The 15,368-nt window shown below is 46.3% G+C and overlaps 6 protein-coding genes across 6 annotated transcripts; 3 read left to right on the top strand and 3 right to left on the bottom strand.

Moving 5' to 3' along the window:
• Positions 1-618: 618 nt before the first annotated feature.
• K444DRAFT_281166 (uncharacterized protein) lies at positions 619-2,681 on the bottom strand. The gene has a single exon (XM_024871562.1). It carries the CDS (start codon positions 2,365-2,367, stop codon positions 1,021-1,023), a length of 1,347 nt encoding a protein of 448 aa, XP_024726580.1. The 5' UTR covers positions 2,368-2,681; the 3' UTR covers positions 619-1,020.
• Positions 2,682-5,041: 2,360 nt separating this feature from the next.
• K444DRAFT_513499 (uncharacterized protein) lies at positions 5,042-5,221 on the top strand (the record flags this gene model as incomplete). The annotated part of the gene is made up of 1 exon (XM_024873515.1): positions 5,042-5,221. A coding segment is annotated over one exon (180 nt), but the record flags the coding sequence as incomplete, so codon positions are not given.
• A 2,001-nt stretch (positions 5,222-7,222) lies between these two features.
• K444DRAFT_622319 (uncharacterized protein) lies at positions 7,223-9,302 on the top strand. The gene is made up of 5 exons (XM_024882076.1): positions 7,223-7,618; positions 7,674-7,780; positions 7,845-8,673; positions 8,733-8,864; positions 8,921-9,302. The coding sequence occupies exons 1-5, from the start codon at positions 7,502-7,504 to the stop codon at positions 9,185-9,187; spliced, it is 1,452 nt and encodes a 483-aa protein (XP_024726578.1). The 5' UTR covers positions 7,223-7,501; the 3' UTR covers positions 9,188-9,302.
• A 696-nt stretch (positions 9,303-9,998) lies between these two features.
• On the bottom strand, positions 9,999-10,682 carry K444DRAFT_548347 (ankyrin; the record flags this gene model as incomplete). Its single annotated transcript, XM_024876369.1, has 2 exons — positions 9,999-10,258; positions 10,352-10,682. Coding segments are annotated over 2 exons (591 nt in total), but the record flags the coding sequence as incomplete, so codon positions are not given.
• A 325-nt stretch (positions 10,683-11,007) lies between these two features.
• On the bottom strand, positions 11,008-12,512 carry K444DRAFT_670560 (uncharacterized protein). The gene is made up of 3 exons (XM_024887644.1): positions 12,215-12,512; positions 11,784-12,144; positions 11,008-11,711 (listed from the first exon to the last, which is right to left on the bottom strand). Exons 1-3 carry the CDS (start codon positions 12,432-12,434, stop codon positions 11,135-11,137), a joined length of 1,158 nt encoding a protein of 385 aa, XP_024726576.1. The 5' UTR covers positions 12,435-12,512; the 3' UTR covers positions 11,008-11,134.
• Positions 12,513-13,724: 1,212 nt separating this feature from the next.
• On the top strand, positions 13,725-14,734 carry K444DRAFT_670559 (uncharacterized protein). Its single transcript, XM_024887643.1, has 3 exons — positions 13,725-13,979; positions 14,035-14,094; positions 14,147-14,734. The coding sequence occupies exons 1-3, from the start codon at positions 13,940-13,942 to the stop codon at positions 14,380-14,382; spliced, it is 336 nt and encodes a 111-aa protein (XP_024726575.1). The 5' UTR covers positions 13,725-13,939; the 3' UTR covers positions 14,383-14,734.
• Positions 14,735-15,368: the final 634 nt, after the last annotated feature.

Raw genomic sequence — 15,368 nt, 5'->3', positions numbered from 1 at the left:
ATAAAGATGGATTCGTCACTTTGTCGAGCGTCTTTTCGAAAGTAGGCGTCGATTCCCTTTGCAAATCGAGGCTGTCGTCGTTAACTTTACTGCATCAAGTTCTTCCCCTTCCTTCGTCTCCGTATCGAATGTATCGGCGAACTGCGAGCATCGTTTGTAACCAGCAGACAGACATCGACCCCACCAACTCCCAATCAACCCCAATCGAGCCCCGCCCCTTATTATGTAGCTTGCATTTCCTTGCTACGTATGCCATGGTAACATCTGGCTCCGTCGATCATGCGTTGCGGCTGTGAGGCATTAGTGGAAAGGCAAACCATCCGGTGAGCCCGATCTCTCGCGCATGGCGCCGCTGCACTGGCAACTGTCCTCCAGTCTCGGGTGATCTGCGAGTGCGTCGCCCACTAGCTGTGTAATGCCGCAGCCCATCATCCCAAGTCCTCAAGTTGTGTCTTCGTCGCGGCAAGCAGCTTCGTGTTTCTCGGTGGTTCGACCCGTGGAGGCAAAGAGAGGAAGGTCAAAGAACTACGACTATGTTAGATCTTCACATTTTTATTTCACACATTCCATGTCTGGTGTACCTGTCATTCTGTTCGGTGCGGAGCATCTTCGCTATTGGGATGAGGCGTGCTGTTGACTTTTACGGTTGCGAGAGAGTTCAAGGCGAAAAAACGGAGAGTTCCGAGTGCACAAAGTCATCAAATTCATCATCAAATTCATCATAAAAGCCACCATCAAAACAAAACGCCGCAGTCCCAAAGTCTCAAGGCTATTTTGCCCCATTTCATATGCCCAATTCCCATCATTTTGCGCCATCATGTGCTCGTCCATTCTGCAGTGGCGCACCCAAACACCTGTCAATGCAATGTCATCTTCCAGTCCCAAAGTCTCATCTCAACCACCCCGCTGAGAAATGCAACATGATCAAACCACCCATACTCTACTCCCTCCACTCCAGCTGTTGTCTCAGCCCCATATGTGACGATCCATGTGTCCATTTGGAGACCACAGCTCCGGCTTTTACCACTTGAATTTGACATCGTAATATTGTGAGAACCATGGAGTTGGTCCACTTGAGCGCCAATGCCGTTTGCCAGACCGCAGCTCCTTCCAGGAGAGATCGTCCCAAGAGTAGTATTGAGCGGTGGTGGCATTTGGTGGGATTAAGGCCTCTTCGCCCTTTACGCAGGCTGTGATTTGAGCTTGCATTCTGACCTCGGCGCTGGTTGTTGATTCCGAGCTGTTGTCAATGAGCTGATCTTGATCGATGTCGTTTGTCAACCCTTCGTGGCCCTGTCCGATTACGTCGTCGTCTTCTTTTGTCTTCGTGTTTCTCTTTCCCTTGGCAAGCCCAGTTGCCTTCTTCCAAATTTTCTTCACTTTCATCCCTGTCTCGCGGACAGCAATCTGAATTCTTCGAAGTCTGGTTGGCTCGGAAACATCCAAATTATCTTGTTGTTCCGGAGGTCCAGAGGCATTGACAATCTCTTCTGATGCACGAGGTCCAATCGGTGACGCAGCGCGAGACTCAATGTAATGCGTTCCCTCCTTTCTGGTCTCCCATCTGGCAATATCCCTCATGCCTGAATGGCCATTTGAAGCCGCTCCCATCCATGAAAGTTCAAACCGAAGACGGTGCTTGGGACAGCAAGTTCGATGTCTCCGGTCGTCCCACTTGATGAAACCACGGGGGTCATAAGAGCGGATTGCTGTCGCCGGGATTTCTTGATATTCGTGTTGCTGCGGGCCCACTCCTTGGGTGTATAGGAAGTCCCTGATCGACACTTGGTGCTCGTCCGCTGGCTCGTCGTCTCCCACATCCCCACCAGCGCTGCCACTCGCATCAAACTCATCCTCACGCCATTTCTCCGGTGTCCATGGATAATCTGTCTCGGTGTTGCTCGCAGCTTCGTTATTTGAAGGTTCGTTGTTTGAAGGTTCGTTGCTTGTGCCTTCGATGCTTGTAGCTTTGGTGCTTGTGGCTTGGTTGGTTGTAGCTTCAGTTTCAGTCCTGGTATCGCTGCCAACTGTGAGAGCTTGCGCGTCACTGAAATCTACCTCCCCTCTTCTACCTCCAGGCCGTGTCCATGCTTTGACAGAACTGTCCGTGTAGACGGCTACGCGAAAGATGTGATTTTTCTCAACAAAGTCGAAACTGCGCATCATCGCTTCCAGTGGCCTCATGTCCTCAATCCTCTCCAAGTCCCTTCTTTGTTTGCAATACTGGAAGAACCGCCGGAAGTCGCTATCCACTTTCTCCCCGGAATTGGAGTTGTATTCGAGGAAGTTGTGGGGCGCGAGTGGCTCATCACAACAGTAAATGGGTAGGCGCTCCATTTTCTGTTGTGTTTGGGAGTGTATGGCCATATTTTGAGGAGGGAAAGGTCACTAATATATACGATTAAGACGAATCCATAACAAAGACATGCATCACCTCCTGCGAATGTTCCGGCGCCTGCGCCAATGCACACGTTGCGCATATTTCTTTGCTCCTGAATAATGAATATTGAGCTCGGAAACAAGCACTTGCTAGATTTTGGAACCTTTCATTTAGGACCGTTTTGTAAAATAGATTTATTAGGGGCTCACACATTATTCCTCTTTATTACTAGAATTAAAATTCTAAGCTCATAAGATTCTGGTATTGCAAAGTGCATTCTTATATTTGTGTAATAACTAGCTAGTACTTAGACTATTAAAAAGTAAAGGTATTATAATATTATAAAAAGAAATTAATTATTAAATAGTAGCAAAAAAAAATATTTATCAAGCTACCGGGAAGCGGATTCTTACGTACATGGGACTTAATTTAAGTAGGTACTTCTTTGGATTTTTGGATTTTTGGATCTTGATCGGTTTACTGTTTTTGGATTTTTCTTAGTCTCGGTAGATGCTCTTGCAGGTTAACTGCCTGCGCAGGTGGCGAAAGTAAACTTTGCCAGAGAGAAAATCCTCACTAGCTGCTGCTAGCGAGAGCCAAATTTCAACGGGATGAGAAATGGGCCCAAGACTAGGAAACGTTAGTAACGCGCAATTTGATAGGTTAGAGAGGGCTTAGGGGCCCCGGTAGCTTGACGATTTAACGAAAAATCCACTATTTCGATATATGTGCTACAAAATTAAAGTGAATCTGCATTTACGTCATTCTCCGCTCGCATAGCCTGCTCGAGTACTTCCTTTTGATCTCCCCCCCTCGATACTAGTTTATGGATTATTTAAAACCGAGAGGCTTATATCACTAACTTATACTACATGTTAATCTTAATCTTATCTCCTACTATGTGTTATTCCTCTCACCTTGACCTGCGGCCTGGACCTACCCTTGTTCGCTTGAAAAAGGTGCGATTCGAGCTATTTACATGTCACTCGTGGCTTGCCTTAATTCGGGAATCCATGATTGTAACTCTTGCTTCTTAATGTCTCGGATATAGGAAAGAGGGCCCTCAATAAAGACCATGTTCAGTATCCATTTATTAGATAGCTGCCGTTAAAACCACGCTCTCGAAAAGCGGGCAATAAATGGATATGCATGCCTCTTATCCTATTTCGGGCTATATCTTTACCACAAACCCGTCTTGCCCTTTAGTTCTGGCATTCCTCTGAAAGAAAATCGCGAATAACTCGCTCCGGAGCTCGGACTATACAAGGCGCAAACCTCTGCTAGGCCAATCATGGGTATGTTTCTTCTTCTACCCCGTTGCACCCTAGTGCATTGTCCCTTCTGACAACGTTCAAACGCGAGCGTATTGTGCTGCCAGTCGATGGTTGGATTGTGCTTTCGTATCCGTAGCATTCCTACGATGAGGTTATGCTCCCCTGTGTTAGTGACATCAAATTGTATCTGTTTGATGTGTCCCTAGATAATCCCAAAGAACATAACATGTGTCTAGATATTAATGATACCTATCCCCCTATCGATGGTTTCCCCGTTAACCACGGTCAACGTATAGGGTTCCTTCTTAACTTCCGTTCCCAAATTGAGCTAAGTAATCACTCGTCGTGATATGAAGTTTCCTTTCCTATAGCTCCTAAGTCGATTATGGCCATCAAGTCGTGGACTTTTAGTCTGACGGGGATAATCAGCTGCTCTCCGCCTGTCGTGGCCGCCAGCTGTTCCTGATCGCTTTTGTACTCCCATAGCACGTTCAGCCATTGGCGAGTTACTTCTGTTTCTTGGATGAAGACTTCCTTGAGTCTGTAGACTTGTCCAACGGCGAATCCCTCCGTACTTCCTAGTTTGTGTATTTCTCGGAAGTGTTTTTCATCGTTTTCCGTGTGCCTCCAGAGACGCTCCTAGGTCTCTGGGCCACTAGTTCCCTTGTTTCATTGGTTTGAGGAAATTCGGGTTTAAATACTAGCTCAGGCTGAAGGTAGTATACCATGTGCTTGTTTCAACCGCGAAATCCAAAAGGGCAATTTACGCCAACCCGAGTCGTTAGCATGCCAGGCACGATGGGACGTATAGAGTTCCGAGAAGGTGAAAGCTTGACTTAATTAAATTGTCTAATTTTTATAGTACAAAACTCTATATATAGACTTTAGAATCTATATCCAACAAAGTCTCTGCACATTTAGGAATCCAAAGAAGATACAAAAGTGCCGGGGTACTTTCCTTCTCTTTTACAGGGTTGGTATGATTGCCGAGAGAATGTGTTATCACAGCATGGTCAGCGTAGAGTTTCAGTCTCACCCGAGATGTTCACCATGCCTCCTCCAGGTTTTGTTCTGCTCCAAGCTCAATCTTATAATAGCAATAAAACGACACTAGGCTAGTCCATGACATAATTTGGAGAACATGGCCTCGTTCATCGGGAAACTTCTGCCAAAGTCACCCTCGGAAGTATCGGCGGAGAGCGAGGGCCTCGCAAGCAGTGCGAACCCCAGCCTTGCACAGAGACCAAACATCTCCAGAAGTGTTGTCGCCAGCCAACCATCTTTGTTGACTACTCAAGGGCCACAAGATGGATCATCCCCGAGACAACAAGAAGCCGTACCCTCGGACCCGCGAGCCCTACCCACAGAACGGTACGGCCTCTTTGTCTTCAAAGACCAACTGGAAAACGCACCCGGAATCGTGGACATAGTAGCTCTGCATGGTTTAAGTGGCCACTATCGACAAACATGGACCTCCACAGTCACCGGGGCCAACTGGCTCGAGCACGAAGGCTTTCTGCCCAATCAGATCCCCAATGCACGGATTATGTCTTACGGCCACAACTCGAAATTGGAGTTGAGTAAATCCAATGCTGGGATTGGCGCGTTCGCAGAAGGGCTTCTCGCGCAACTCCAAGGCAGGAGAAGAAGAGGCCGATCATATTTGTCCGCCATAGTCTGGGGGCATCGTAGCTAAAGAGGTATGAACACGAGGGCGGAAACTGAGTTGGCTTCTGTGGATGAATAACCCCAACTCTCGTTTGGCGTCAGGCTCTCATCGTTGCGAACGAGCAAGACAAATACTCGGAACTCTTGAAGAAGGTTCATGGTATTGCTTTTATGGGCACTCCCCACCAACGTTCTCGGCCCGCAAATTGGGCGACGATGATAGGTCATATTGTCAGCTTCGCCCAATTTGGGGCGAACACCAATACTAGTCTTCCCAATTCCTTGAAAGTCTCAGCACCTATATTGTTTGAGATTTCAAAGTCGTTTGCAGATCGATCTGGGCTGGCTATCTTGAGTTTTTACGAGTTGGACAATTTGCCCGGTGTCGGATTCGGGGTAGGGTTTCTCGAGCGGGCTTCGCTTGAAGGCATTAGAGCAGATTTCGGATGTTGACGTTTTAAATCGGTTTCAGGATTTGCCTTCTTGGGCAACAGACTAGAGCATAGCAAAATCTCCTAAGAAGTCGCTCCGATTTGGTCTAATAATGACGACGACACGAAACAGTCTAAAGCAATTCCATGTTTTACTCTGGGGACACAAATACCAATGCGACTTATTTTGCCAAGATGGCGGATTCGAACTCTCCCACAGCTGAATGGTATCCTGTCATATGTCGAATGTGGTGAAACCAGTAAGGCATTACCCAAAGTATCGTCTCAAGATCTTCGACAGATACAGAAAACGGAGGTTTTTATACCGAACAAGCCACTATTCAAACTGAACACCTAGCCAAACAACTTCTGACTCTGATAAAGTGTGTCCCTCACATAATCCATGGCAGTAGCACTCGCCCACAAAAGTGAAAGTCGTCTTGCCGATGCCTTCATCCGGGCTTAATATGTAAGGAATTCTCCCACCAGCGAAAAGAAAAACCGAGTCGCCTTCCCGAATGCTCTACGACCTAATGCCATAACGTTTATGTGGCCTCATTCCTCCCGGCTACGCCTTGCTGGGGCCGCTGCCTCACTTGTACTCGAGTAAGTATTGGTCAAACTGTGCCGGGGTCAACACCTAATCGCCCGGACGCCCGATTACTAAATTTAGACATTGCCTTGCCCACTGCTACCCTGACCCCCGCCGTGCATGTGCACGTTCAACCCCTCCAGTGCCCCACACCCTTCTGTAGTAGTAGATTTCTACTGGTCGTGCCGTAACCGCCTTCCTTTTTCCAAGATATATCCAAGACTGGTACAAATCTACTGGTAATACCGAAGCCGCCTTTCCTTCTTCCTAGATATTTCCAAGACCAGTAGAAATCTACTAGTCATACCGAAACGCCTTTCCTTCTTTCTAAAAGATGGGAACTCCAAGGGGCAGGAAAATCATGTGACCGAGAGTTGCACTTTTCAACTGGCCCGGCAAAGGATATAAGGCCGTTACTTAGGTACGTCGGTAATAAATTTTGAAGCTTTACTCAATGCATCATCACGTGAGAAATAAAATCAATCTTTGTTGCATATCCGCATCCCGAGCAGCTGGCACGCTGTTGATGAATGTGAGCAATCAATCAATCTCTTACACTCGTCGTCAACAATGCGAATGCGCCAAGGCTCTTGCCTGGCCATCACTCACTCGAGCGGGTGCCATGAGCCATGAGCCATGAGCCATGAGCCATGCCACTTCGCCTTCGTCGGGTGTATGGCAAACAAAAGACTGGCCAGCAATGATCATGAGTATGAGGCTGAACAGCATCATTGTCATTATCGAGCACAAGTTTCCTGACGTGGGGTGCTCTCATTTGCTGGCAGAGCCCGCTAGCTCACCAGTGCCTGATTGGCCGCCCCCCGTGTGTGCGCAGCGGCGCTGCCACCTGCTACGCATTTTTGGTAGGACATCAAGCCTCAGCGGCGACGAGAGCAACTATTCCTTAACCACTCCTCAACCACCATCTTGGCCAGGCTGTGTACTCGCTCTAGTAGTTCATAGTTTGCCTAAGCCAGAGCCTTAGGTCGTCTCGCGGTCTACATTCCTGAGGCACAGCAGCCTCGCAACTTAAGCTAGGTATTGCGGGAGGTGGAGCGACGTGGAGCGAACGACCTAACCAAGTCCTGTTTCCGATAAACTCGACCAAGAAATTCATGGTAGCCGATATCGTTTCCCAAGCAATTCAATTTATCCTATGGATTACCACTGCTTCTTCAGACGCGACGAGGATGCGTGGTGGAAGAAATCGGGTGATGGCAGAGACGTGTTCGACCCTCAGCTCTGTCATTATGTCGTCTTTCGACGCAACACAGTAAGCCTTCCCTTACGCTCATGATGATTTGATCGGCTCACGCAATATAATTCAGAGAGGCTCGAAAGTTGACATTGAGGAGCGAGAGTTGGACGGGGCAAATCTTGTCACATCGCTGGAAAACGTCGATACTCCAGAGCCACATGAGCAGCTCCGACTAATGTAAGAACTAGGCTGCCGTCATGGCTTGGGTGGCATGAGAAACTTACAGCTTGTTCAACTATAGATTACCTCCTCCGCGGAGACCTTTAGATCAAGACGGGGCCTACCGTAAAGACGCTACTTTGCCATTCACCAAAGATGGTTTTCATCAACTCCTTGAAATGTTCCAATTCCATAGAGGGTATTTCGAGGGTTCTCATCCTTCTCAGCTAGCCAGACTACGTACCTCTGGGAAGACAACGTGTAAGAAGTCCCGAAAACAGATAAGATCCCCTCTAACCGATCAAGCGATCTATTTCTCAACCCTCAGTAGCATAGGGACGCCCAACTCAATCGCAAAGATGAAATTGTTTATGGCTTTCGACGAAACGAAGCGAGCTACAACAGTACTTTTACATAATCTAATGCCTGAGCAGCTCCAATCTGTTCAAGAAAGCATCAAGGACGAGGCATTACAGCTATTGTTTATTCATCCAATGCTTGTCCCAACGCTTGTGATGGACATTCTCTTCACAGAAATCGTCGAGAAAGCACAGGTTTTATACGAGGAATGGCGACAAGCGATCAAAAAGGGCGCTCTAGTAGAGGGCCTCTATATGACATCGGAGTTCGAGAATATTGACATCAAGCAAGAGGCTTCAGCAGCTCATCGCTCTAGTTTCAAGATATCGTGGATACAAGAGGTTCTAGAGATTGCCATTGACAGCGGAAACAAACTTAGGATCTGGACTACAGAATTCCACCACGTCAAGTTGAGCGATGAAGAGGCCGATGAATTCTACGCGGCCGAGCAGATCATCTGCAATCGTCTGGAATACCTCGTTGATCGATTGCATATCCAACTTACGTGGATTAAGAGGTTCCAAAGAGACATGCAGGCTCACAGGCAGGCAGTGAGCAACCCGTACCCCTACTGCTCTGTGACGTATGTGCTTACTACTCTCCTACCAAGCTCGAGGTCGGCACCGCAACTCTAGGCAACAAGCTTTCCCTGGAGATTGCAAGAGAAAGCAAGCGCGATGCGTCAGCCATGAAAGCTATTGCTGTACTTACCATGTTTTTCCTGCCTGGAACTTTGGTAGCGGTGCGATAAGAGCCCCAAACCGCTTCCATATAGCATGAACTAATATCCTTCCCCAGTCACTCTTTGCAATGCCGCTTTTCAATTGGGAGGCGCCGACTCTGCGAGAGGTACTAAACCAGAGATTTTGGATCTATTGGGCCGTCGCCATCCCAGCAACTATTCTAGTCTTGATGACGTGGCGGATCTGGTACAAGTTCCAGGAATGGCAGAAAGGGAACAGAACTGGGAATAACTTTGTTGCTGGTTTTAGGCTATGGCTCATGTCCGGACGAGAAAAGAGCGTTGACGGGATTGGAGATGATGAGAAGGGTGATGCTGGTTAGATTTTTAGATTGTGGCTCGAGTGGCGTCCGTACATTGAATTTTTTATTAAAAGTTAGCTCTTATAATGCTTTCCGGGATGACTCGACCGAGAATAAGCAACCACATTTCTTAGAAGCCTTGGTCTTATATTCCCGCAACATTTCTACGCCAAAGTGAAGGAAGACGTCAGGATTGGATTGATAGAGTAGTGATTTTATATGTTTATCTTTACTCGAAAGTCAAAGGAGTTGTGAAAATCGGACTACTATAATATTAAAGGGATTCTGTTATATATATGAGTTTAGGTCTAATAGGGTGGATTCCGCCCGCGGTTATTAAAAGTCTTAGACCAATTGTGCCTGCGCTAATGTTACCCTAACTACTATTAGGCAAGATGAAAGCAGGGAGTTGCCGTAATATTGGTGGAGCTGTGGTTGCATACGGGCATTTAGACCCTTGAGGCACTTCATGGTACATATTATAGAACCACCAATGCATAACGATGACCATCGTCGGGAAAATAGAAGCCAAGTCAGAGCTCCTAGATTTCCAAGCACGTCGACTGCTAGAGGAGAGTTTCAAAGACACCGAGAACCAAGTGCGCACACTGGTTGCTGATTTGGTTGAGGGTATGTGGGCGCAACGACGCTGTGTGATTGGGATAAAACTACGCATTCAGCAATACGGACAGAAGGAGGAGATGGTTGTGGACCACGGCTCCAGCTCTAATAGAGGACCAGAACGCACGTAGAGAGAAGAATAGCAGATAAGGGAATGGTTCCAAGTCTTGACGAGAGTCTCCTCCCAAACTAGAGTAGAATCATGCGGTCTTTAATACATATAAAAATCCAGCTCTTCAACATTGAGAGCCTTGATTGCATGTACTGAACCTTCAGCCAAATCGCGCGCCGTACGTCCATTATAGTCCTCTGTCGTTATTACTGACCATCTGTCAACCAAGAGTTTGGTTGCCGCTCTGTATCCCAAGCAGGCAGAACGGTGTAATGGTATCTGGCCAAGCTTATCCACCAACCCTACTTCAGCTCTATGGTCAATCAGCACGTTGATTATCCCTCGATGGCCTTGATCAGCTACCAGATGGAACGCCATACTTCCTTCCAAGTCCTGAGCAGATATTACAGCTCCTTAATCCGAAAGTACAGCTACTATCTCAGGAGACTTACTCAGCACTGCCAAGCATAAGAACGTCTGCCCCTTCTTATTAATAGGAGATATATCCCCCCCGTATAAGAGAAGATCATTTGCTGCCTTTGCATGCCTGCTTGCCGATGCAAAATTCAATGCCGTTCGTTCATGCTCGTCCTGTTCCGATAAAGAGGCACCATGTTCCAGTAGCAGACATGTGGTCTCCCGCTGGCCATTCTGCGCAGCTTGTAACAGGGGCGTCGTATCGAAAAGGCCTCGTTGAGAATGCTGGATCCCGTTCTCTAATAGCCGTCTGAGCTTCTTTGTATCTTTATTTGCCGCGGCCTGGCATACAAGTCGCTTGCAATCGCACACACACAAGTTCTACTGCAAAAAAAATGCAGGGTTTCCTCAATGTCAAGGAATCTTAATAGCCGCCCAAGCGCGCTTTGAAGCTTGTATCCCAACTATCCAAGGAATGTTTTAATTTGCCAAAAGGTTTCAAGGAAATTATTTCCCGGTTACTTTAATAATGGCATTAAATCCGTTATTAATACTTTTATTATTTTTAGAAATATAAAAGAAATTAAAAGGAAATTTAAAAAGCAAATTTCATAAATAATACTTGACTAAATAAATAACTAAAACTAATAATAATTTTATAAATAATAATTCTTTATTAATTTAAAGAAATCCTCCAGTGAGTTCTACTGTCCCTGAAAGCAGGAACTGAGCCTAAGGTCTCACAGTCACATGATTCGTAACACCTTTCCTGATAGGCCCTTGATTTAGACCTGATATTATTGAACCTGGCGTTTTAATCAGAAGGCCCCACATGAGTTAGTACCAATTCCACCTTGGATTGACATGGACCGGATGGCAGATTCCTGGCTAGCAGAGAAAGGGGACATGATACCCGCGGACAGAGTATAGTCTTGATGGGAGTCGTAAACCTGGAAAGCAATTGCGTTCTCGAAATCGAACGCAAAGTTGAAAAGACCGAGGTAGCAATTGACCGACTTGTAAATGTCGCCAAACTCAATGGCGTCGGAGGTCGACCCCCAGGACCATTCGGTGGACGTCGAGCTCTCCACGGATTGGGCCGCGAAATCAATGCCACCCGTACTGAAGTAGAAGTTGTTGTCGGTGACTTGACTCTGTCGGCGCTCTTTGTTATTTGGCGGGAAGCCGCCATCACCAAGGCCGAGCTTAAAGGAATCCTTGCCCTCAGCATCACGTCCCATATACGTGAAGTGGAAATCTTGGCCACCGCTCTTGACTCCAAACACCTCCCGGGGCACAGCAGGCCCAGAGTCTCGCTTCTGATGAGTCTCGATCCCATCCCACGTCCCGAGATGCCGAACCTCGGTGTTGAGTCCATCCGACAAGTCACGAGCCCTATAGCAGTCCAGCGTTAGTAAGTTTCTTTTCTTTCTTTTTTCGAAGACAGCAACTAGCAGGTCAACTTACATAATACTAGCCCACTCATCCCGCTTATTGATTCCCGGGACGTGCCAGCCGTTGTTTCTCAGCGCGGTCGCAAGCTGGCCGCGCCATATGGCTCCCTGATAAGCAAGGGTCGCAACCGCGATAACTTGAGCAATAGCGCCAAAAACGCATTGGAAGCCATTCCCAGTTTGTTGAGTAAATTGCTGGCAAGACGAGATTAGGCCGAACCAGGTCACTGGGGCGTTGGCGACGGCGTAGATCTTCAGCCCCATAAAAAGATATCTTGCGAAATCACCCGGGTCGTCTCGGGTTGCCACATCGCCGCGGGGCCGAATTGCCAAGTCCCTGCTTTTACTGCTGCTCCTCCACTCCGCTACAGCAGCTTTGGCCTGGTCAGCATGTGGATTGGACTACAAGTGGACATATGAGATGAGCAGGGAGATTCAACATACTTATGTTAGGCCACTCAGCTGGGAGCTCTGGTAGATATTTATCGTATTGAATACTCGAACGCTTCTGTAGTGCTCTATCTGGGGCTTCCAGGTTTCGTGTGGCAAACGTAGATTTCAAATCAGTGCCTAAGCTCCTTGGTTCTGGTGCCTTTGTCCCGAGAACTAAAGCTAGCCCCGGGATAGCGACTGAGCTAAGGAAAAATATATGAGAAATCTTCATATTGGACGAAATTGTTGTTGGAATGGCTCAAAGGTAGGGGTTGCTCGAAGGAGACACGCCTCTCTGGCTTGATGAAGCTGTTGTTGAGATGGAACTTTGAATTCTAATTCATTCGAAAACACAGGCTTCTTATAGCAGGCTACGATGCGCAGTTTGTTTGACACCTGTGAAACCAGAGTCCATTGGCCCCTCCAGGAGACAGAGGAGTAGCCCCCAAATGCAGTAAAGATGCACTGTTTCTAAATGGGTATATCTTCATTGCCTGGTAAATCTCTCGTGCGAATGGGCTGTGTCATTAGTTTCTTTATAAATCTGGCTAATTACATATAAATACCATCTTGCGATCCACATCGGGAGCTGAATATTAGGTAACACTTGTCAAAATCTTAAAAATACGTGTTACGATTGTTGATATTTACTTTGGTCAATTCTCATTGGTCTTCCATGAGCAACTTTGTCGAGTCGTATAGCTTTTAGGATTCATTCAGGATTCCGAGGCTTTTCTCTGTCTAATGCGGCACAGGACATAAATGTGGCTGTGGTAGTCCTGTTAGTTCCGAGCTGGCCAATTGAAAGCCCCCCGCCCCAAGGGGCCGTGCTTATTTATAACAGAGTTTAAGGCGCGGCGCTTATTTTTGGAGAGTGCTTCTTTGAGTCAACTATCTTATTAGGAAAGAGTCCTCACGCAGGCCGTTTATTTTGAGGCTGTTTTTCTAGGTTGATTCGCAGCTCATGGCGTCAACTTCATAAATAAGGTACCATTATTCTGACTGCGCCATGCATAGACCGCCGCATCTTCTTAGACAATTTCATTCGGCAACGACTTTTTTCTCTCTCGCTGTTGATCTAGCTAAAGCTAAAGCTAGGGTCACGTGCTTGCAATGTAAACCAAGTAAAACGTACTGAATTGACTGCTGTTCTACAGTGGTAAGTAGCCCGTATATATAGCCCTGAACCCCCAAGTCACATGCACTAAACCCCTAAACCAGAGAGCCTTATACTGAACCATTCAACCTCAGCTGAACCGATTTAGCCTCACAGGGCATATTATGCCCTGTATCAACCTTACAGGGCATAATCTACTCAGTAATAAGCCTATGGCTAAAGCCCCATTAGTACACAGCCCCTTAAGGCTCTGTTCCAGGGCTTACTAAGCCTATTAGGGGCCTCAGGCCCCTAATTTCAACACTCGCTAGTTACTGTTGTGGTCACGTGGAAAGCTAGCGTTGTGGCTGCACCTCATTCTCACGGAGGCTCCGCCTTCTCTTTCTCTCAGACGTAAATATACCACTGCAACCTACCCTGCGTAGTTTGTGTGTATATAAGTCCCAAAGTTGCCTACCTACCTGCTAATCTAGCTACCTAGCTAGTCATTCTCTTTCCATCTAAATATTGCCGCCAATTACCCTGACCAAGATTTGTCCCTATTATTGAACTCGGTCGTCTGCATCTCGGCGCTATTCACTACTCACCGTGCTTGGGATAGTCCAAACGCGAATCTGGAAATGGCTTCCTCTGATAATGCCAACACGCCTAGCTATCGCGGTGGGGTCCCCAAGCTCAATCCCGATACCAGTGGTGCATTGCTGACACTTTGCAGGAAAGGATGCAGCGAGGATTGTCAGCCCGCCTACCATGAAACAGGACGAGGGGGTGGCTGGTGCGTTTTACCGTCTTATCCGACAATGCCACTGGGGGCTAACTGGAACCAGGAAACATCAGGGGTATACGTCTTTTCTTTGTGTACTGCCTTGTCTGCCAAATCTTCAGCACTTACCGTGCCTACGAGATATACCAAAGCTTTGACAGCTGGGCCGGTCTGAATCGTAAAGACAAATTCTTCCTCGCTTGGGGTGTCGTTTCTATCGTCGCCATGACTTTTTTTACGGCTGCTTATGCGGTCCTGGAATACCGGAGGAGACAGACAGGGAAAAAAGATAAGGTGTGATTCTTTGCTTCAATGGCCAAGGGGCTCGACTGGTATTGTTTGACAGCCTTAGGGAGGAGGCAATGAACAGGGGGTGCGAGTGAACAACTCTTAATGTAGCTTTGACGTTGTCAAGGCACTTATCACTTTTCCAATAATGTCATTATGAGGTCAATCCACTTATTCAAGAGCGATATGACAGGCGCCAGATCAGGAAGCAGGCCTGACCAGTGTGGGCAAAAACTACTCAAGCTACTCAAGCTACTCTAGAGTAGTCTTGAGTAGAGTAGAGTAGAGTTTGAGTAGCGTAATATAGTACTTGAGTAGAGTAGAGTAGAGTACTACTCTAGAGTAACTCAAGAGTAGTCACGTGCAAGTTATATAAATATAGTAAATCGATATTTATTTAATTATTAATAATAAATAAATAAAGTACCTATTAAGTAGTACTATATAATTTAAGCTAGAGGTTATATAAGACTACTTAAATACTATTTTTCTTTTATATAAAACAGATTTCCCTTCTCGAAATCTTTCTTTTCCTTCTTTTTTCTTCTCTTTTTACTTCTTCTAATTCGTCTTTAAATAACTCCCAGCTTTTTAAATAAGAAATTATCTTAATAGTACTCTTATAAAGTCTATTATATAATTTAGATATAATAAAAGTACCTTGAGAGAAGAGTCTGCCCCTAATAACTAAGGAAGCCTAAGAATATATTAAGGTTCTACCTTACTTACTAAGCCTTAATACTACTTAATTGGGTAGTATAGTAGTACTAGACTCGGGCCACCCCGGAGCCTTACCTAATTAGACTAGCGTGTCACGTGCAACATCACGTGCAACATCACGTGCATACTACTTAACTACTCTAGAATATTCTAGAGTAGTTAAGTAAAGTATTAAATAAAGTATAAGTAGTAAGAAATTTATTTAAGTAAAGTATAAATAGGGCCTACTACTTTATTCTACTTTACTTATTTCTTATACTAGGCCTAATAAGATTTCT

The sequence above is a fragment of the Hyaloscypha bicolor genome (genome assembly GCF_002865645.1).
Source record: "Hyaloscypha bicolor E unplaced genomic scaffold K444scaffold_189, whole genome shotgun sequence".
In the NCBI taxonomy this organism is placed as follows: domain Eukaryota; kingdom Fungi; phylum Ascomycota; class Leotiomycetes; order Helotiales; family Hyaloscyphaceae; genus Hyaloscypha; species Hyaloscypha bicolor.
Note: the sequence above shows the minus strand (reverse complement) of the source record. Positions and strands in the feature narration are given on the sequence as shown.

Coding starts and splice junctions, on each gene's coding strand:
- K444DRAFT_281166 (XM_024871562.1), bottom strand. CDS start 2,367: ATGGCCATACACTCCCAAACACAACAGAAAATGGAGCGCCTACCCATT.
- K444DRAFT_670559 (XM_024887643.1), top strand. CDS start 13,940: ATGGCTTCCTCTGATAATGCCAACACGCCTAGCTATCGCG. Junction 13,980..14,034: donor CAACACGCCTAGCTATCGCG/GTGGGGTCCCCA, acceptor GACACTTTGCAG/GAAAGGATGCAGCGAGGATT. Junction 14,095..14,146: donor ACAGGACGAGGGGGTGGCTG/GTGCGTTTTACC, acceptor AACTGGAACCAG/GAAACATCAGGGGTATACGT.
- K444DRAFT_670560 (XM_024887644.1), bottom strand. CDS start 12,434: ATGAAGATTTCTCATATATTTTTCCTTAGCTCAGTCGCTATCCCGGGG. Junction 12,145..12,214: donor AGCTGAGTGGCCTAACATAA/GTATGTTGAATC, acceptor ACCAGGCCAAAG/CTGCTGTAGCGGAGTGGAGG. Junction 11,712..11,783: donor GATGAGTGGGCTAGTATTAT/GTAAGTTGACCT, acceptor GGACTGCTATAG/GGCTCGTGACTTGTCGGATG.
- K444DRAFT_622319 (XM_024882076.1), top strand. CDS start 7,502: ATGGATTACCACTGCTTCTTCAGACGCGACGAGGATGCGTGGTGGAAG. Junction 7,619..7,673: donor TCGTCTTTCGACGCAACACA/GTAAGCCTTCCC, acceptor AATATAATTCAG/AGAGGCTCGAAAGTTGACAT. Junction 7,781..7,844: donor CATGAGCAGCTCCGACTAAT/GTAAGAACTAGG, acceptor GTTCAACTATAG/ATTACCTCCTCCGCGGAGAC.